The following is a 20965-nucleotide window of genomic DNA, read 5'->3' as shown; positions in this document are numbered from 1 at the left end:
TTCACCCAAGTTGTTCGAGGCGAGAGGTGCTTTTATGCTGAGGACTTTAATTTTGTGCGTTGACGACTTGCGTGCGGTGACGTCACGGTGGTAAGATGGCGGCTACAGACGGAGGCGCGTCGGGTGGCAGCGGTGAAGATGCGTTTCAAACCTATTATTCAGAGGTGAGAATGAAATAAATAAACATAAAATGACCAAATATCAGTTAATATTACACAACCGATTATTAACACACATAATGAAGCACATCTGAGAGAAAACAATCGAACACGCGCACACACACACATCAAAGAGAGGCAGAGATGAACTCAAACACACACTAGTCTCAAGAAAGATGTGATGTTTGTGTGTGTCATGTAATGTCCGATGTCAGGACAGATGTGACGTTTGTGTGTGTCATGTAATGTCCGATGTCAGGACAGATGTGACGTTTGTGTGTGTGTGTGTCATGTAATGTCTGATGTCAGGACAGATGTGATGTTTGTGTGTGTGTGTGTCATGTAATGTCTGATGTCAGGACAGATGTGATGTTTGTGTGTGCGTGTGCGTGTGTGTGTGTGTTCATGTTTGTATATCCCGGTGGGGACCTAAACCTGAATACACACCAACACATGGGGACTCGTGTCACCTTGGGGACCAAAATTGAGGTCCTCATGGGCACAAAAGCTAATAAATTGTACAGAACAATATTTTTTGAAAATCTAAAAATGCCAAAAGTGTTCTATGATCTTTAGGTTTAGGGATAGGGTTAGGGATAGGGGATAGAATATACAGTTTGTACAGTATAAAAACATTACGCCTATGGACTGTCCCCACGGTTTGTGTTCTGCAGATGAAAGAAAGTCCTACAGGTTTGAAATGACAAGAGGGTGTGTAAATAATGACAGGATTTTCATTTTGAAGGCCAACTATTCCTTTAATGTGAAAGAATGTGAAGAAGAATAGCACCAAATATAAAAACCTGACACACATACTGTACACAATCACCTCACACACACAGAGATGCCCTTCAACATCTGCATTCCAATTAAAAATTTCGTCCGAGACCCGCATCCCGTTCGAGTCAAGATGCCACGGGCAAGTTGTTTATCCAATCAGGAGAGAAATGAGATTGCAGCAGATTTTTCACACTGCAGTCTTTCTGTTCCACCTGATTTCCACAGTTAACCCTCTTCTGAATGCTGCAGAATACATTCCAACACCGCATGTCACATTACAAATCTGTCTCATAAATGATCACATACACAATATTACCGTCTCACTTTTCTTTCTTATCCTGCCAGTTTCGTTTTCATGCATAATTCCTCAAACACAAAGACACAGAAAACTATATGCCATGTTTCTCAAGATTGCTGAGCTCAGATAATAGGTTTTGTCTGTTAGATGATGCACTATATATATTCAATGAAATGTCAACATTTCATGTACAGGTAGTATAAAAAAGGTGCAGTGTGGAGCAGTGTAACCAAACTTTGGTCTGGGTGTTTTGTCTCGGTCTGGATCTTGGTCTAAATTTATGGTTGGAGACAGTCTATTTTCAGCGTACTTAAGGTAATTACCTCAACCATTATTCAGCGAGGCATCACCGCACTACCGAAGTCACTGTATCTGCCGTGAGTCTCCGGGTAGTGATGTATGGAAAAACAGAAAGCATTGAAACGTGATTGTTGTGTATCTGAATGAACGCTACAATCAATTCAGCGTTTTCTCAACTTCATTAAAATTTCATAGCCTGGCTAAAGAGAGTTGGGTTTTCAGCTTAGTAGTAAAATATCTTTAAGCACTATTAAAACGGAATTAAACAGGACAAATCATTAATCCCATTGGCGAACAGTGTTTTAAGGATGCCTAGGATTATAAATAATAAAATAAACTAAAACACGGAATAAAATAAAAAAATAAAATTGATATTAAATAAACTGGTATGGGTTTTAAAAGATCTGATTTGAAACAGACTTATCTGAGAAGCTTGCACTGTGTGATATGCTTTTTGTGAGCTCATTCTACACACACAATAGAAAAATAGATGATATAAAATATAATATTCTCCACACATTTCACAGACCAAGTATAAAATCTAAAATCTTATATTTCTATATATGAATCTTTCGACACACACACACACACACACATATATATATATATATGTAGCCTTCATAGTTTTATTGACTGAGCCGAATGAAAACCTCTGAGTAGAGAACGAGCAATTCCCATAACTACTGTCTTCTTATTACAGCTTTTCAGTCACACTTCCTCTATCTGCAGGGCTGGATATCTAGTACAATCACCACCTGGGGAGAAAGGGAATCGGGTGGAGGTGCTTGTGCTAAAGGGGACATGGAGGCTGCTTGTAGCAATCAAGACTGCAATTATGTTAGCAAGATTCTCACCGAACGGGCCGGCAGCCCCCTCCTTACCCCCTAAACTGCAGTTTAGCTGTTTTCCTGTCAGTCTGACCTTTTTAAAGGGACCACGTCTCTTTAGGAAAACAACCCAGGGAGGCTTTCAGTTGACATTAGCGAAAAGCCACAACCCAACTGCCCTTTGTGTGTACTTCGTGTACTCTATAAACAAACGCCGTTTCAAATGGAGCGGCGTGTTTTTCTTTGGAAGTGAATATGAGGTTTGTTTTGTTTAATAAGCTTGATCTTATCCGTCAGTCTATTAAAAAGAGAGCTCCGGTTGCTCCGCAGCAGTCCTGTGATTGACATTTAGCCTCTGCAATGGTCCATTTTGCATTGGCCTACACTACCAATGACCTCTAAACTGCATCCACCAACATTCCACTCAAATGAACAAGCGGGTCAGTGCAGTTATCCTGCACTTCACATAATCAATGCACGTCTATGTGTCGTTCTCTTATAGTTCAGCCATGTGAATCTACATTCTGTTTTACATAACATCAAGCACATTTAATGTAGCCTTTTGCAGCCGAAGCTATTCTGCGATAGCTTGAACACAAAGGGCATTTATGACACCTTTAATTCTGTTAGAGCTTACAGCCACGAGCTTGACATGACCAATAACAGGCTTGGCTATTTCCTAGAAGTGTATCAGGTTAACATCTGTGCATCTGCGAAATGAAAGTTTCCCAGAGGCGAAATAAAGTAGCTTTCGCTTTAATTCATCTGATCTCGCCAGGAATTTAAGACGTGGTGATTTATGATGCATTAAAAGCTTGCCGGTCTTGTCTTATAGCCCTCTAGTTGTATACCTAAATAGCCCGGCGTACATGAGAGGGGAAGAAATAAGATAGGGTCGGCTGACTCCTGATTCAATGTAAACCATGAACTACAGAAAAACAGATCCCGCTTTCCGCTTCACGCATCACCGCCGCTGACAGCTTCACTCGCAGTGCGCTTGACTTCATCTCCCACAATGCCTCTGGGATAGAAAAGATGGATTAGGTTCCCCCATCTGCCCAGTTTCTCTCCTTCAGACCAGAACCTTGAAGATTATGACAAAAGTCTGGAAAAATATAATACAAAATAATGGAGACGCAACCGTTCTACGGTGGAGTAAATGTAAGGGAGGACAGGAGAAAGGTGATTCAAGGTGAGGGTGGTCTCAGGCTCACAGCAACCACCCAGAGTCTGGATGGTAGCTATTTGATGCATGTTGTGCACAGAGGAGGAAAGACTTTCTAGCAAGTGTTAATCTGGTCGGCTGACTTTAAGGAACACACAGATTGTAGATTCTATTGTAGTTTTTGCTCTTTATTACGTGTTTTCTATACAAGAGTTTGTGGATAGTGCCCGGGTGGGTGGCCATGTGGGCTGAACGCATCCTTTACTACTCTGTCAATACTAATGGTCTTACCCATCCTTCGGTCACATTAGCAAAAAAAACTTTCTATGGGCTAAACTGCTGCCTGTCATTAAAAAAGAGATATGGCTTGCCCACTACAATCTCCATCTGCTTGTGTTTTTCCTGATTTTCTACACTCCTGCAGGGGGGTCTGGGTGAGTTACACAGATTAGAAACAAGTACATTTGTTTAACACAATAAGTTTACGTAATTGCAAAATTTAAACTGATGCGCATGCTTGATACTGGTGATAAAACATCCTTCGACATTGTAGCGTCAGATACAAACGTGCTAAGCTATAGCATACAGAAAAGAACACATCTACAAAAAACTACCCTTTCTTCTGCAGATGGTTGATCTACTAAAATAAGAAAAACCTAAGACACATAAACTTCAAGTCAAATAGAAATCATGTCTGTTACTAAGTTGCATACTTGACACAAGACCAGATTTCTGTAGAGATCTCCTAAGAATGTGTTTGATATTTATAGAAAAATCACAGACAGGCTGCCTGAGAAAGTCTGTGTTCCTAAGCACAACTGTAGAGAGAACACTCAACCATTCAGACATGCACTATGACTAATGCTGGGTGCCAGATGAATAAACTAACACTTATCTGTGACATTTACAAAATTCGTCATCATGAGCCTTAATGGAATGAGGCGAAGAAGAGGGAGATTGATAGAGAGGGGGCGTTTGTGCTACCTTTTCTAAAAACAATGATAATCACAACAGGACTGCTGTTATTCCCATGACTTCACATCCTGTACATCACCTGACTGATGTTGAAATCATTGTTGCCATTATTAACAATAGTGAGAAAAATATGACGCATACTGGTGAATAAAACCTCTACTACTGTGGATCTGTGGAAATTTTTTAAGCCATTGCTTGAAAAAAAGATCAAATATATTAAATAAAAGAAAAAAATATTTATATTTGAGTTAATTATATTTATAATGAGTTCATAATCATTTACTTATTAAATTATATTAAACCAAAAACATTTACAACATCATGACAAAAATGAATGATCCTTAAAGGGATAGTTCACGCAAAAAAATACATTTTGTCATCATTTATGCACCCTTAAGTTGTTCCAAACTTATATAAATTTCTTTGTTCTGTTAAACACAAAAGAAGATATTTTGAAAAATGTGGCAAACCGAACAGTTTTGGGGCACCATTGACTACCATAGTTTTTTCCTATTGTAGTCAATAGTGCCCCAGAACCAGTTGGTTACAAACATTCTTCCAAATATCTTTCTTAATTTACACAGGTTTGGAACAACTTGAGGGTGCATAAATGATGACAGAATTTTCCTTTCTGGATGAACTATCCCTATAATGTTTTAAATGTAAACATTGTAGGGGTAAGACGATAATGAGAAACTGTGCAAAATACAAGTCACAGTTTTGCAGCTTAGAAGTAGCAATAAAACTGTGCACCAGTTATTTACAGCTGTCAGCCTTCTGCCTACAATAAGAGATACTGGCTCACCCACAATGCAATCTGTTTTTATGGAAGACACCAATAAAACAGCTGTGAATATTTATGGAACATTGTGTGCTTGTGCTGCACAATGCAAGGACAGATTATGAACTGGACCAGTGGGGTCAGAAACCTGGAGGCCTCAGGTGGTGTTTACATTAGCCCGTTGTCGTACAAAAATGGCTGGTCAAAATGAAAACGATCCTTGTTTATACTGCCGTTTCCACATGCGTTTTAGAAAAAATCTGCGTTTACACTACACTACCATAATCAAACGCTTCATACACGTGACGCTATTCAGTAAACAGCTGGGCATAATTTGTCGCTTATAATGTAACAGTTGTATGGAGACATAATTCATTGAAATTGGGGTTGTGTGTTTTGTTGCAGTTGATGGTTTCTAGTCCCACATGGACGGGACAAGTACAAAATGAAACATAGATGGCGGGAAGTAGCACAACGACGTTCTTCCGGGTGTATAAACCAGTTCAGATTGAGTTTCCTCCTTAGTTTTTAAGGGACAGTTTGATCTTTTTCATTCGCTTGCCGAGCAGGACCGATTTCATACCGGATGCTTTGAAGTATGAGCTGAGCTATATTTCTAGAAAGAAGATATTCAGCTTTCTGATGCTGGATTTTCTCTCTTACATAATTACGGTCCTTGCGAGGTGGTCATTGTCGGGCCGTTCCAGTAGGTGAATGAGCTCAGATCGAAAGAGGCTTTAACCGAATCAGGAAAAGCAACGATTGAATACGATGACCGCAATCAGTAAAATCAGAGGATGTGGCATCACGTGCATGTTGTATTCTAATATGAATGACTTTCTATGAAGTCTTAAGAATTTAATTCAGTTAACACGTTGGGTGGTAGTTATGCGATTTCTTCGATAATTGTTGCTTTTCATTTTAATTTCAGGTTGGCGGATACCTGTAAATTATTTGACCAGGATGTCATGGGCGCGTCACGAGAGGATCAGAAAATCTCATGGAACTGAATATACGCTTTGTCCCTGGACGTTCCATTTCAACAGAGCCAGCTCAGTAACTCAAGTAGGTCGCGTTACGCTGATGTATAAACAACGCGATAATTATGCCTACATATTCATATCCCTTTTGGGTGATTGAGACATTGCAACACTTAACAATGTGCCCGGATGACTGGATCGAAGGGTTCCATTTACATATCACAGCGTGTATTCCTAAGGAGTATTCCTGTAGGAACACAGATTCCGCGTGCGTATGCAGAAAAAGCATGCTCGCTATTCATTGTTTATGCTGATAGGATGGGGTTACCATTATACAACGATATAGATTGTAGGGTACGGATAATGAGTACTTTAAATATTATTGGTAACTTGATAAGTGGTCGAAAAGGGTGTAAGGAGCGAGAGTTTAATGTTAGTAAATGTGAGTGACGTTGTGGTGAAAAAGAGTTCGCGGTCTACTCGATGAAGGGGGATGAGTGAGTAATTAAAGTAGTATTTCCGATTCACGGAGAGTACGTAGCTGATGGGTGCGACAGAGGCCCCGCCCGGATTTCTATATCCGCCCCGCGAAACTGGGAGTGAGCACAGAAAGGGGTGCTAGGCGTTGCTTGCGAGAAATTGTGTACCGAGGACGGAGAATATAATTGAACCATCCCGCCCACCCTCCCACCGCTTCCCTTGCGGTGTAGTAAGTCGCTGTAGGGGATGAGGTTAGCTTTCACTGTTATGCTGATGATACTCAACTTTATATTTCCTCGAAGCCTCATGAAACACAGCAGTTCCATCGAATAATGGAATGCATAGTCGATATAAAAAACTGGATGAGTAACAACTTTTTATTACTGAACTCGGACAAAACGGAAGTGTTACTTATTGGACCGAAAACTGCTATAAGTAACAACCAAGAATACTGTTTAACTATTGACGGATGTTCCATAAAACCCTCGTCGTCAGCAAAGAATCTTGGCGTTCTATTCGATAGTAATCTGTCATTTGAGAGCCACGTCGCCAACACCTGTAAAATTGCGTTTTTCCATCTTAAGAATATATCTAAACTACGTCATATGCTGTCAATCTCAGATGCAGAGAAGTTAATTCATGCATTCATGACATCAAGACTAGATTACTGTAATGCACTGTTAGGTGGTTGCCCTGCAGGCTTATTACAAAAACTCCAATTGGTCCAAAACGCGGCAGCTCGAGTTCTTACACGTACAAAAAAGTATGAACATATTAGCCCGGTTCTGTCAACCTTGCACTGGTTACCTATAAAGCATCGCGTTAACTTTAAAATCTTGCTTATTACCTATAAAGCCTTACATGGTTTAGCTCCTCAGTACTTGAATGAACTCCTTTTGTATTACAGTCCTTCACGTGCATTACGCTCTCAGGCGTCCTGTCAGTTGGTAATACCTAGAATTTCAAAATCAAGTGCAGGTGGTAGATCCTTTTCCTATCTAGCGCCTAAACTTTGGAATAGTCTTCCCTGCACTGTCCGGGAGGCAGACACACTCTGTCAGTTTAAATCTAGACTAAAGACGCATCTTTTTAATCTTGCATACACTACTCTTCCATAATATAAATCTCAGAGGGTTTAGGCTGCATTAGTTAGATCAACCGGAACCAAAAACACAACTGATGTACTTGTTGCATCAAAGAGTACAGAACAGTACTCACTCTCAGCCAGTCTTGTCTCATTGTTCCAAGGTTACCACAGGAGCAGGATGCAGTTCATGGCCTGACCTGATGGTAGAGCGGAGAATGGGAAGTGGGGACCTGACAAGAGCTGAGATGATAGAGCTGGATAAAGAAGGACGCGGTCTCTTGACATGTCTTCACCACAAAATTTCAAATGCTATTAGATTATTAATGATAATCTTAAACTATAATTTATTTTATTATTAAGTTTATTTATTTTATTTAGCCTTGTTGTGCAAGTTCTCTGGAGCTTGTGCAGAGGCAGCAGCTTTTGCCAGAGGGGAACTGGAATCCCCTGGTTGGGCCTGGGTTCTCCTGAGGTTTTTTTTCTCGATTAGAGTTTTGGGTTCCTCGCCACCGTTTGCATACTGTTTTTGCACTATCTGCCTGACCGGGGGGGCTGCTTTAGAATTTAAAGTTTTACTTAATTAATATTGCATATAGGAATTTATAGTCTGTTATATTTGACCTGTGCTTCTCTCTCCTTTATCCTAAATGTGTGCTCTCACTGAGCGTGTGTGTGTGTGCGTACTTGTCTGTGTACGTACGTGTGTGTGTGTGTGTTGTGTGTGTGTGTGTGTGTGTGTGTCTCTGTGTCTGTGTGTGTTGGTGCGTGTGCGTGTTGTGTGTGTGGAGTGTTTTGTGTGTGGGTGTGTCTGTCTTCTGTGTTTTCAACCTTTTCTTGTTTTTGCAGGTACAACTTTGATTGTTTTGCTTTAGTCAATTGTCTCATGTACAGCTGCTTTGTAACAATGAAAATTGTAAAAGCGCTATATAAATAAAGTTGAGTTGAGAGTTGAGTTGATGTGTGTGCGTGTGTGTGTGTGTGTGTGCTGTGTGTGTGTGCGTTGTGGTGTGTGGTGTTGTGTGTGTGGTGTGTGTGTGTCGGCGTGTGTGTGTCGTGTGTGAGTGTGTGTGGTTGTGGTGTGTGTGGTTGTGGTGTGAGTGGTGTGCGGTGTGTGTGTCATGTAATGTCTGATGTCAGGACAGATGTGATGTTNGGATAGTCAACCAAGCCTGTGCGTGTGTGTGTTGTGTGTGTGTGCGTGCGCATCCGTGTGTGTGTCTCTGTGTCTGTGTGTGTTGGTGCTGTGCTGTGTTGTGTGTGTGGTGCGTGTGTGTGTGTGTGTGGTGCGTGTGTGTGTGCGTGCGTGTGTTGTGTGTGTCGTGTGTGTGTGTGTGTGGTGTGCTGTGTGTGTGCGTGGTGGTGTGTGTGCGTGATGTGTGTGTGTGTGATGTGTGTGCGTGCGTGTGTGTGTGTGTGTGTGTTGTGTGTGTGCGTGCGTGATGTGTGTGTGTGCGTGTGCTGTGTGTGTGCGTGCGTGCGTGGTGTGCGTGTGTGTGTGTGTGTGTGTGTGTGCGTGGATGTGTTGTGTGTGTGTGTGTGTGTGTGCGTGTGTGTGTGTGTGTGTGTGTGTGTGTCATGTAATGTCTGATGTCAGGACAGATGTGATGTTTGTGTGTGCGTGCGTGCGTGTCATGTAATGTCTGATGTCAGGACAGATGTGATGGTTCTGATGTTTGTGTTGTAGGTCAAACAGATCGAGAAGAGAGATTCGGTTTTAACCTCCAAACAGCAGATCGACAGGTTACTGAGACCTGGAGCTTCATACTTTAATCTGAACCCGTTTGAAGTGAGCGAGAGTCATTTCCGTTTGACTTTGTTTACATCTCTGACGTCCAGATGGAAAATGAATAAAAGACAAACGTGTGTTTCTGTGCAGGTGCTTCAGATCGACCCTGAAGCCACAGATGAGGAGCTAAAGAAACGATTTCGACAGGTGAGTGTCAAAAATAAACTTGATCTGTTGTTTAACTTGTTTACAGTTATCTCCTCAATGTATAAAAGCATCTATGGTGTGTATTTCCTGTAACAACATCTGTTGCCGTGCATTGGAACCCAGAGAATGTTTATGTGTCTCACAGCCATGTGTCTGTCTGTCTGTTCTCAGTTGTCAATCCTCGTCCATCCAGATAAGAATCAGGATGATCCCAACCGGGCGCAGCTGGCGTTTGAAGGTAAACAGTGATGTCATTATTCAGTATGCAACGTATGAAGAGTTTATTTGCAAAAACAGAAAATCATGTTTTCTTATTATATTTTTGTGTCAGTTAGCTGTATTTTTCTTATTGTTACTTAATCAAAACAACCCAACTGCAGTTTGATTGATATTACTCGGAATGCACAATAAAAACATGATTTTTAATATTTTAAAGTCTATTTTACATTTTTCCATCTGTTCTTCGCAAATGAACTCTTCATATACAGCCCCAGAAAAAAACCCTTTTTGAATATCACTCCAAATGGGATCTGTGCATCAGCGTAGTGAGTCTAGTGACGGACTTCAGATGTTGTCAGAGGTCGGGATCAGTGTTGGGTGTAACTAGTTAGTAAGTAATTAGTTACTGTAATTTAATTACTTTCCCTTGAAAAGGTAAAGTAAGGGATTACTCTTATTTTTTCTGTAATTTAATTAGTTACTTTTGATGTAATTAAACTAAATACTTTGTGTAATATATGTGTGTGTAATAGTGGAATTGACATAGAAATTGAGAGTCTAACTTTAAAATCTGTGCTTTAATGTATAATTTTCACATTTGTAATACTTTATGAAGTACTTTATGAAGTTTCATATTATTTATTTGAATGAATTAAAAGATTCCTTTCATGCCTATCCTTGAATCACTTAACTAATCAAGGTTGATATAGGATATAGAAAGTAATTAGTAATAAGTAACTAAATACTTTTTGGAGAGAGTAATTTGTACAGTAATCTAATTACACTATTGAATATGTAATTAGTAACTAGTAATTAATTACTTTTTGAGAGTTTTATTCCCGATATCAAACATCAGCATGATATCAGAAAAAGTGTTATGTTCTGTGGAGGAGAAAATGCGTAACGTGATTCATGTAATCACTGGAATAACGGCTTGTTCTTTTGACAACAGCTAGTGGTTATTACAAGATTTGACCAAGATGTTGCTTTCTCCAGTCATTGTTTAGGTCTGTTAAGTTGTTTTAGAAATGAAACCGGAAACTAATATCTTGACCTCTGACAACACCGGAAGTTGGTCACTACGCTTGTGCACAGAGTCCGTTACTTTCAGTCTCTCTAAATGTACTATAAATAGGTTTGTTTGTACATGTATTTATGATCTCTCAGTCTTTCACATTGCTGTTGGATGACTTGAGGTTTGATTCTGTTGAAATTCCACACACACTGGACTGAAATTGACACATGCATAATGAAGTTATACAGTGAGAGTTTAGAACAGCTGGTGATGCTGTGAAGTGAGAGAGAGAACACAAGCTACATCTGTGGATTTATTCAAAACAGAGAAGTATTTAAAATAAAACTGTGTGTGTATGCTCAGCGGTTGATAAGGCCTATAAGATGCTGCTGGAATCCGAGCAGAAGAAGAAAGCTTTAGATGTGATTCACGCAGGGAAGGAGTATGTGGAGCACATGGTGAGAGAAACCTCTGAACACTTCTGTTCCCTGTGATTTTATTCATGACGATGTTAATGTGATGTGATGATGTTTTCCTGATGTTCATGTGATGTTTAATTGCTCAGATGGTCCAAAAGAAGAAGCAGTTGAAGAAGGACGGGAAACCCTCAGTTGTGGAGGAGGACGACCCTGAGCTGGTATGATTTTACTCTGCAGGGCTTTGTTATTTGTATTGGTGGAATTCTTCATTCTGATTGGTCAGTTACATCATGCAGTGGTCTAATGGTCTGCCACTACATGTCCAAAAATGAAATGATATTAAGCACGACGACGGTATCAGATGGGTGCATCAGACACTCATGAACCTGACCTGAGGGCTCATTCACTCAGATTCGTTCTAACGCAAGAAAACTTCATGACAGCAGAATGTCTAGAAATACTGACTTGACCTGATGTGTTGTGTGTTTGTAGTTCAGGCAGGCGGTTTATAAACAGACCATGAAACTTTTTGCTGAGCTGGAGATCAAGAGAAAAGAGCGAGAAGCAAAGGATATGCATGAAAGGTAAGACACACACTTGTGTGTTTAGAGCATCTGCTGTGATTTAATCCGATTGTTTGTGAATGAGTTTCTCTTGCGTTACAGAAAGAGGCAGAGAGAGGAGGAGATTGAGACGCAGGAGCGAGCGAAGAGAGAGAGAGAGTGGCAGAAAAACTTTGAGGTTCACCTTAAACATGAGCTCTTGAGGACTATCTGGTTTCATTCAGGTGGAAAGATGGACGTGTTTTTTCTGTCTCTTTTAGGAGACCCGTGATGGACGTGTGGACAGCTGGAGACATTTCCAGGCCAAAGGAAAAACTAAGAAAGAGAAGAAGAACCGAACCTTCCTGAAGCCGCCTAAAGTCAAAATGGAGCAGCGAGAATAAGACATACTTCTCTTCATTCTGTACATATTAGAATTGTGAGAAAATTCATAGCACGATGTTGTTGTTTTTCTAACTCGATTTATTTTCCTCTGCAAATAAACATTTGTTTGTAGATATCTGCTGTTGTTAGTTTTTTTAATGTTGTAAACAATTAAACTTTTGTTCCTGCTCTGAGTTTGAGTTTTATATTTAGCCGAGTTGATGCTTTTTGGTCAATATTCTTCATGTATTTTCTACTCAAGCATCTGTGTGATTTTGTGTAGAAACCTTTAATTAAACACATATTGTGCAGAAAAACGTTGAAACAACCTGAACTGTAAAAAGCGTTTCTAGGAGAAGCATTGAACAAATGAACGTCGATCATCTGAATGAAAGCTGGTTGTGTGCTTCCTGCAGGTGGCGCTGTGACATCACAAACGTCATTAAAAACAATCAGCACGTGATCACTAACGTAAACACGCACACGCGGTCTGGGCTGAATTAACGGTGCAACAAAACAACAATCATGTTACTAAGACAAACAAAAGCTGCACAAAGGAACGTTTGTTTTTCTGTTTAGGAAAATGGCAAAATCTGAACACTTGTTATCCACTACTGACACATTTTGGGAATTTTGTTCGAGTTGTGCACATTGAATACAAATCTGGAGCGTCTGTATTTTACTGAAAAACAAGGCGATCTTTTCATACCAAGAGACGTTTTATCTGATTGTGACCAAGATGTTAAATAATAAGTGATAAGACATCAGTTCAGTAGTTTCATCATTGCTCAATACCTGAAAAAATAAAATTAATGGCTGGAATACACTACAAGACTTTTAAACTCGGAACAGATTGTTTTAAACTGGACATCACACACTTGCAGACTTTTAGAAAGTTTCAGATAGAAACACACTAACTGATCAAATCTGCAGACTTTGAGATCGTGTGATTAAATATGTAAATGTCCTGTGAGAAAATGTACATTTAGTCAGTCTGTATTTTCTGTTAAAGTTGCAGGGAAATGGAACTCCGTCAAATCAATAAATAGAAACCTGAATACTCGTGATTCTTTTCAGTGTCGTTGAAATAATAACTCCGCGTTGTCAACATTAGTTCTATATCTTCATATTCTGACGACAGCCTCCTATTATTTTCCGATTACGATTTCCATGTGGAATCATGTGTTATTTGCTTGCATATTTTTAGGGTTTCAACATTCTGTCAAGGGTCTACAGAGACATAATTCTGGCACATTAACAGTCATGTTTATGAATCTGCACTCCTCCTGTAAACAAACCCATTTCAACAGTATATATATATATATATATATATATATATGGTTCAGTCTGGCAGTCAACCTGCTCTTATTAAAATAAAACACATTCTGGACATTTGTGTTCTTCATCTGTTAGTCACCTTTGATAAAAACATCTGCTATGTAAACCACTGGACACACACAAATATTTGTTTCTTGAATGTTTGGACATTAAAGTTAAAGTGTGTTGTCTGTTTGTGTTTGTGTTGTCATGTGATGTGAGTGACAGCCGACCGCTGGAGGTCAAACACATGTAGATCTGATAACACTCTTACTATAGTTCAAACATGAAAAGAGTCTCATGACTGTGTGTTGTTGCTTTACGCCTGCTGTGTGTTTGCTCAAGAGTTCTCAGTGTTTCTTCAGCTGTCTGGATGTCACTCCAGTGTTTCTTCACATGCTTTCTTTCATGGTTAATCTTTTTCTTAAAGTCTCTGTCTCACATTCACATATCTGTTTGGTTGTGTGTGTGTGTGTGTGTGTGTGTGTGTGTGTGTGTGTGTGCGTGCGTGCGTGTGTGCGTGTGTGTCTGAGGACAGTTATACACAACAACTACAGCGTCTGACCTGCTTTCCAACACACACACGCACGCGCACACACACACACACACACACACACACACACATGGTATGTGTGTGTGGGTAACCCTAACCCACACACACACAGTATGTAACAGAACAGACGTCTGACCTTAATTATACCATGTCTCACTGCTAACACACACACAGAGAGAGAGAGTGAGAGAGCTTTATATAGCTGATGGGTAATGTGAGGACACAGTATGAAGTCAAACAGCAGCGTTCACTTTAAATGAGGACACACAACTCAGCCTGAAAACCTCTGGTCACTTTAGAAACTATAAGTGTCTTACATGTTGTGATGATTTTAGTGTTAGAACAGAGTTCTTTACACAAGAGTAAACTACATATGAACATCAAGCTTTTACTTTATTCCAGACATCAGCAGATACATACAAACACTACACAACACAAGCACATACAGATGAGATGGACTGGGTGTTATCTGACCAACAGCTACAAAACAACACCAATAGTGTGCGTGCGTGTGTGTGCGTCAGAAGTACATCCAGACGGTCTCATGTGTTTGTAAAAGGGGACTGATTATGGACCATGGCAGGTCGTCTATATAGTGTAACAATAGAAATGATGTTCTCTCACTAAAACTTGCTCCTATTCAAAAAACGTAACAAAATTTCCCATTCAATCGTTAAAAAAAACATTTAGAAGAATCAAACTGTAGATACACGTGTCCAGTTTTGGCACAACATCCAGATCATCCACACAACGCTCCACATCTGATAAGAGCCGTGAGCTGTTGTGTTTATATCACATGTCTCACCTGTGGACAGAAAAACACAACAGCTCAGAATCTCTCAATCATCTACACCACCAGATGAAAAGTTACATGAACAACTGACAACAAATATAAACACATTTAATGAGATTCCCTCCGGAAACGTTCAGTCGAGATGTTCACGTTTTCATGCTTTTTGCACAAGATCAACTATCACACAAAATGTACTGAAGAAGAACACTCACCTCATCTTCATCTTGAATCCGTGTCAATCGCTACAGCATTACACCTCCACAGACACCCGTCCCCCCCGCCGAGCGGTCCTTCACCAGCGTTCACGTCTGGCCAGCGTTGACTTGGCATTCGGTGGAAGCGGTCTTCTTCCATCTCTGGGCTGTTGGCTTTGACGTTCTCCTCGGCGAGCAGTTTTCCCCTGGAGCATCCGTTCTGCTCTCCAAACATCTCCTGCTCCAGAAATCCACTGGACGGAGCCCTGAACCGACGGGCGACGTCTGTGTGAGCAAACCCTTTGTGCAGCACAACAGGCCATGGCGTTTGGACGCAGACATTTTTGAGCAGACTCGTGGACTCGCTGTCTTTTCTACAGCCCATGGAGTTCAGCAGGGCTTGCTCTAGGTCATCACGAAGCGCTCGTCGCTCCAGGAACCAGCTTTCGATTTCCTCTCCGGACAATCCGCTGGTGCTCGTGAGGTGGTCCACTTCATTGAAGGATGGGAAACTGTTCCTCTGAAAACTCTCCTCTAACAGTTTCATTTGTCCAGAACTCTTGCCCTTCACTCTCTCTAACAGAGGAAAGTGAGCGGGGACGGAACGCTCCCTCACGTCACTCCGACTGCTGGAGCACGTGAACGTTGGTGACGGTCTCAATGACTCAAAAGCAGCGTCTGGGAAGCGTGGAGATTGGATGATTGTTGGTCTGCTGACATGGGAAGGTAAACTCACATCATTGCGCTTGTTTTTGTACGAGTTCATTTGCTGAAGAACAGCAGATCTTTTTAGATTGGTGGACGCTATCAAAGGAAGTCTTTGGTTGGGCACCGCTGCTGGACGTTCCACACGTACCTTCTCTTTAGATGGAACCATCGGTGCTTTCTCCCGAGATGCAACAGCAGGAATCTTAAAATGTGACGCAAGAAAAGAAGCGGAGCTGGATCTTTTTCTCTCTGGGAACACTGGAGCTGGCATCGTAAACAAGCTCTCACACACGGTCCGTTTGATGTCTGACATCAACAGAGGTGTTTGCAAAGAACGTTTAAGTGTCCGACTGCCTGCTGTTCCAGTCACATGACTATCAGACCGACTGAGTTTGTGTGGTGAGGGCGAGGTGTGCTGAGGAGGCCACACACAGCCATTGAACAGCGTCTTACGGGCTTCTTCCACCTCTTCAGGTGACCAGGTGATGCCCTGTTTCAGACGCTGCGTGGTGAACCAGACTCTGATCTGTTCTTCAGGGTGCTTTGAGTCAGCTGTGAGCCACGAGAGCTCTGCGTGGGTTGGGTATGGGAATCTGTTAAAAGATGCCATGAGCATCGAGTTGCCGTCCAGATCTGGATTGTACTTGTTGGTGTAAAGAGGAACCGCAAGTGTTGGAGTTGTGCTGAGGTTGGGAGGTCGCCGTAACAGAGGTGTGACGTGACACATGGGTTCTGGAATGATGATTGTACCGTTTACACTCACTGCTCTGATGTCATCCTTCAACATCAGACTCTCTAGATGACTGTCCACCTGTGCTTGTGTTTCTGAAATGTTACCGGTGTCTTCGGCTACTGAACTGCTTGCTGGAACACGTGGCGGGTCATCTCCTGCACCCTCGGGTTCCTGAAGAACAGATTCATTCAGTTTGATCTGCTTGAACCTCCTGTCTGGGTGTTGTGTTGTGTTATGATATGAGAGGGTTTCAGAGCTGGTGGCACTGAAACTGCAGACGGTGCACCGGTAGAGGATGTGGAAAGGTCCTTCAGACGGAGGGCAGTCCTCACGCTCTCCGGAGTTGTGTCGCTGCAGCACGCAGAAGGAACTCTGCTCATCATCATCATCTTTAAATGTCTCGGCTGCAAGATCCACCGTTTCACGGACCATGCAGGGGATGAATGACTTCCTTCGACTTGACATGATGGAGTTTAGTGAGGTGAGGGAGGATCAGAGTGAGGGACGGGACACTCCCTCAGACGGGGAGCATCAGCTGTCAAACAGATTTTCATGAAGATTTCACCTGCACACAGAGAACAAATAAAGAAAACATTATCAATATCACAGAGGATTAAATCACATCATCATCATCAAATGCTGTAGTTGTGCTATAAGACACGTGCTAACACATACACAACATCTCGTGAATAAAAGACCATCTGATGTCCCATCCTCTCTCTACTGAAATGACATTAAAGTTCATCATGTTTTTATTATTCAAGAGTTTTTGAGAAAACCCTGCTTCAGCTCCAGAAACTGACAGGATGAATAACACAAGAGACGCGAGTTCAGTTCTCCACAGAGAAAGACTAAACACAGCTAGAGAGAAAGAAAAGTAAGGATGCTCAGGTTCTTGTCAACATGTGAAAAATGTGAAACAGGTTTGTGTCGATTTGAAATGAATCCCAGACGTTTGAGCTCAAATAGAGACGTGCTCGAGGCCTGCAGCGCGCGCGCACACACACACACACACACACACACACACACACACACACGCGCACACACACGCAGGTGTAATGTCTGAGATAATCAAAAATGAAACCCACACAACTTTGAACAAGATGAAATGACACTAGCTTTGTGTTTTGCGTCTTGAATTTTGAATGATTTTAAAACTTTGGTTTTAGTGAAAAGTAAGACAACTGATACACATTATCATTCAGTGCCATCGGAAGCTTGAGGATAACCCTGTGTCTGTGTCGGGTGTGTAATATTAATGAAACAGACGAAGGGTGACCCGTCGAAGCCTCTCGGCGGCGCGTGATGAAGAATTTTAATATGAGCTGTGATGGAACACATGGCTGCTGGTGGAGAGAATAAATTGCTTTTCTTTCTCTCCTGATTAGAAATGTAAAAATGTTAAGCCAAGCTTCATTTCCATGTCGTTGTTATGGCAACAGTGAGCGCGTGACAGCCCAGCGATGCTGTATGTTCATTAATTACAGCGGCCTGACAGCATCCAGCGCAGCAGGGAGAAACACGCGTGTGTGTGTTTAATTAGACAGGTGTGCAGGAGAAAAGACACCCGTGAATGTGTGAGCGATGACCCAATCACACTCAAGACTGCTGGAATGACCGCAGCGATGAGCCCGTCACAATAAAACATGCATGAGACTCCGGCACGGTCCTGGAATAATACCACACACGCACTGAATCCATGACAGTTCACTGTGTGACATCATTTACTCCAGCTCATGTCATTCTGAACCCGTTATGCTTTTTCCATAGAACACATCAGAAGAAAATAATCTGGCAACATTATGTCTCAGAATCACACCAGCAAAGATTAAAGACACTTTTATGATTTTTACATCATAAGTCACGTGGCTTTGAACTAAAAATCACGCTTCAACACGGTTTAAACTCAGAAATCATTCACATCAGACTCATTCGTTCTGACTCCCTCCAGACTCTACACACTGTTACCATAGCAACCGCTGCCAAGCCTCGGGTGAATGAATGATCAGACACAGGTACACAAACTCAGCTAAAGGCTTCAGTTTCAATCAGTGTCGTAACTTCACCACCATAAATACTGTGAACACAACACAACTCTGATCAGATAAAAGCGTGCGTGCGTGCGCGCGCGCGCAGTCCTTACACTAGTGTAGCTTGTACATCCTGACACGGCGTCTGCTGTACTTTTGTAAACCGGCTGTTTCCTTAGAAACGTGTGACGGCAGATTTATGTGACTGACTGACGACAGACTCCAGCTGAGATTTACTACACTCGTGCACATACAGCTGAAGAGCACGCTTGTCTGACCTTCTGAGCGTGATTGGTCCATTCAGCAGTGACATCATCATGAGCATTATTCATCAGGACAAGTCAACGTCACTTCATTCATCTGTAAATGGACAATATTTGAGAAAAACGGAATATTTCACAATCTCATTCACTATATGATGACGTGTGAGCCTTTGAAAGTTAAGACCGTTTAAATGTGTTCTATACTGTATATATTTGAATGGAAGATAATAACATTTCTACAAACTTTGTTTATTGTAACTTACCTAAAATAAGCGCTTCTAGACAGACTGACCAATCACACTCGATGTCTGTTTATACACGTCATGCACAGAAAACAAGCAAAACTCACCTCAGTGAATCATATGTGACTGATGTCATGTAACTCAGCACGTGAACGAATGAACGAGGCTCGTGTCACTGAACATCATCTACACACACACACACACGAGTGAACTTACTGAAAGTCTTCCGCTCGTGTGGACAGAAGTGATGAACGGACGCTCGGCACGAGCTAACCGGCTAGCGGCGTGAGCTCAGAGTTCGAGTCCAGCGGTAGCGCGCTCGCGATAGCCACCGGTAACTTAGGCGCGAGCGATTCCTCTCGCTAAAAACTTTTAACGGTCGGTCCTGAAAGTAACAATAAGTTAAAACCGCGATTCTTACCCGCTATGACGCTCCGGTCGCGCTCATTGAAACACCGGCAAAACCCAAAGACGAGAAGTGAGGGGGGAGTCGAGCACGGGAAATCTACGAGAACCGACACGTGAGCGCGCGCGTCAGAGCGTGCGCAAGGGATTTCATTCACACAGTTTGGACCGGTTTAATGCCCCACTATAAACACCGCGATATTTCCATCGCCATTATTCTCCTGAATTCCTTCAATCCACGAAGACATTTATTAACAAACTGCCATCATTTGTGAGTATTTCTACTTAAAAAGATAAAAGACAAGACAGCAAATATTGACTAGAGATTACATCTGACATTTAAATAAACCGGTTTGATTCAATTAATTGACTTAATTGTCCATTAGTGTTTTTAGAGAAATTACGATCTATTGTTCACATTCCACTCAAGTTAACAAGCACAATAATGTGATAATAATAACACATGCTGATTCACATCCCAGCACGTGTTTAATTGGACTGGTCCTCATTCTTCGGTCAAATGCGGTTTTTCTTTAAATCTTGTGTCCTGCACATGTTTGTGTGATGATTGGGTTTAGAGTATAGACCCATTTTTGGGACATTCTAAAACGCTTAACGTAGCTAAACAGCGATCAAGGAAAACCAAGTTTCTGTTGGTTTTCCACAGCTTCGTTCTTTTGACAGCAGCAAGTGTTTAGTACAAGGAAGGTTTGACAGAAACTTGGTTTTCCTTGATCGCTGTTTAGGTGATCGGATGATTTCTTCAGTCCAGCCTGTTCGTTTAATGGCTTGTTTAGCTTAAAATGTCATATTCAACGACGGTATTCCATAGGAAATAACACCATAATTTTTGCCATTCCTTTTCTGACATTCAATAACACAAAAACACATTTTTGAAGGAATTGTCTCCTACGTTTCATTCATTGCTGCTTTGTTTCGACTGTTTTTCTGCCATGCGCGCGCAGCTGGCAGTGAAGTAACCGTGACGTCGACTCCAAATTGGTCTTTAGAATATATCATAAGACTGGTTTAAAATCAGTGGAAGTCTATATAATGTCCCCACTAGCACCTGCATTTGTTATTATTGTAACGATATTCATTTAGGTTTTAAAGGACATTACATTAATATTGGGTGATATGTGTTCATTGTTAGGATGAATGAGTGATATCATACCATACAGGCAGTTTTCAGCGAGTTTATAGTGACATCTGTTGGTCAGAGGTAAAGACTGCATGTCACCTGACACACTTCACCTGCAACTCACTATCATTATTTACATTTACTTTAATGACTGTGTGTGTGTGCGTGTGTGCGTGCGTGCGTGCGTGCGTGCGTTTGATTGTTTTGGATCTCGTGAAGTATTTTAGCTCTGAATCCGATAGA

General features: G+C 41.5%; 2 protein-coding genes across 4 annotated transcripts; one reads left to right on the top strand and one right to left on the bottom strand.

Annotated features, from left to right (window-relative positions):
- Positions 1-44: 44 nt before the first annotated feature.
- dnajc8 (DnaJ (Hsp40) homolog, subfamily C, member 8) lies at positions 45-12537 on the top strand. Its single transcript, XM_057354750.1, has 9 exons — positions 45-164; positions 9516-9617; positions 9708-9764; positions 9936-10002; positions 11362-11456; positions 11564-11635; positions 11910-12001; positions 12083-12158; positions 12241-12537. Exons 1-9 carry the CDS (start codon positions 96-98, stop codon positions 12361-12363), a joined length of 753 nt encoding a protein of 250 aa, XP_057210733.1. The 5' UTR covers positions 45-95; the 3' UTR covers positions 12364-12537.
- Positions 12538-14400: 1863 nt separating this feature from the next.
- Positions 14401-19845, bottom strand: LOC130566525 (zinc fingers and homeoboxes protein 2). Of its 3 annotated transcripts, XM_057354003.1 has the most exons (4): positions 19393-19845; positions 18785-19031; positions 15219-17206; positions 14401-15018 (listed from the first exon to the last, which is right to left on the bottom strand). In XM_057354003.1, exon 3 carries the CDS (start codon positions 17104-17106, stop codon positions 15226-15228), a length of 1881 nt encoding a protein of 626 aa, XP_057209986.1. In that variant the 5' UTR covers positions 17107-17206; positions 18785-19031; positions 19393-19845; the 3' UTR covers positions 14401-15018; positions 15219-15225. The 3 variants fall into 3 exon arrangements, with proteins under 3 accessions (XP_057209986.1, XP_057209984.1, XP_057209985.1); XM_057354001.1 differs by lacking the exon at positions 18785-19031; XM_057354002.1 differs by lacking the exon at positions 18785-19031 and having other exon boundaries at positions 19598-19845.
- Between the last annotated feature and the right edge of the window lie 1120 nt (positions 19846-20965).

Source organism: Triplophysa rosa, linkage group LG16 (genome assembly GCF_024868665.1).
Source record: "Triplophysa rosa linkage group LG16, Trosa_1v2, whole genome shotgun sequence".
NCBI classification, from domain to species: Eukaryota; Metazoa; Chordata; class Actinopteri; order Cypriniformes; family Nemacheilidae; genus Triplophysa; species Triplophysa rosa.
Note: the sequence above shows the minus strand (reverse complement) of the source record. Positions and strands in the feature narration are given on the sequence as shown.

Bases quoted from the DNA above. Each gene is read 5' to 3' on its own strand.
- dnajc8 (XM_057354750.1), top strand. From the start codon at position 96: ATGGCGGCTACAGACGGAGGCGCGTCGGGTGGCAGCGGTGAAGATGCG. The intron at 10,003-11,361 runs GTAAACAGTGAT...GTGTATGCTCAG, and splicing joins GGCGCAGCTGGCGTTTGAAG to CGGTTGATAAGGCCTATAAG. The intron at 12,159-12,240 runs GTTCACCTTAAA...TGTCTCTTTTAG, and splicing joins AGTGGCAGAAAAACTTTGAG to GAGACCCGTGATGGACGTGT.
- LOC130566525 (XM_057354003.1), bottom strand. From the start codon at position 17,106: ATGTCAAGTCGAAGGAAGTCATTCATCCCCTGCATGGTCCGTGAAACG.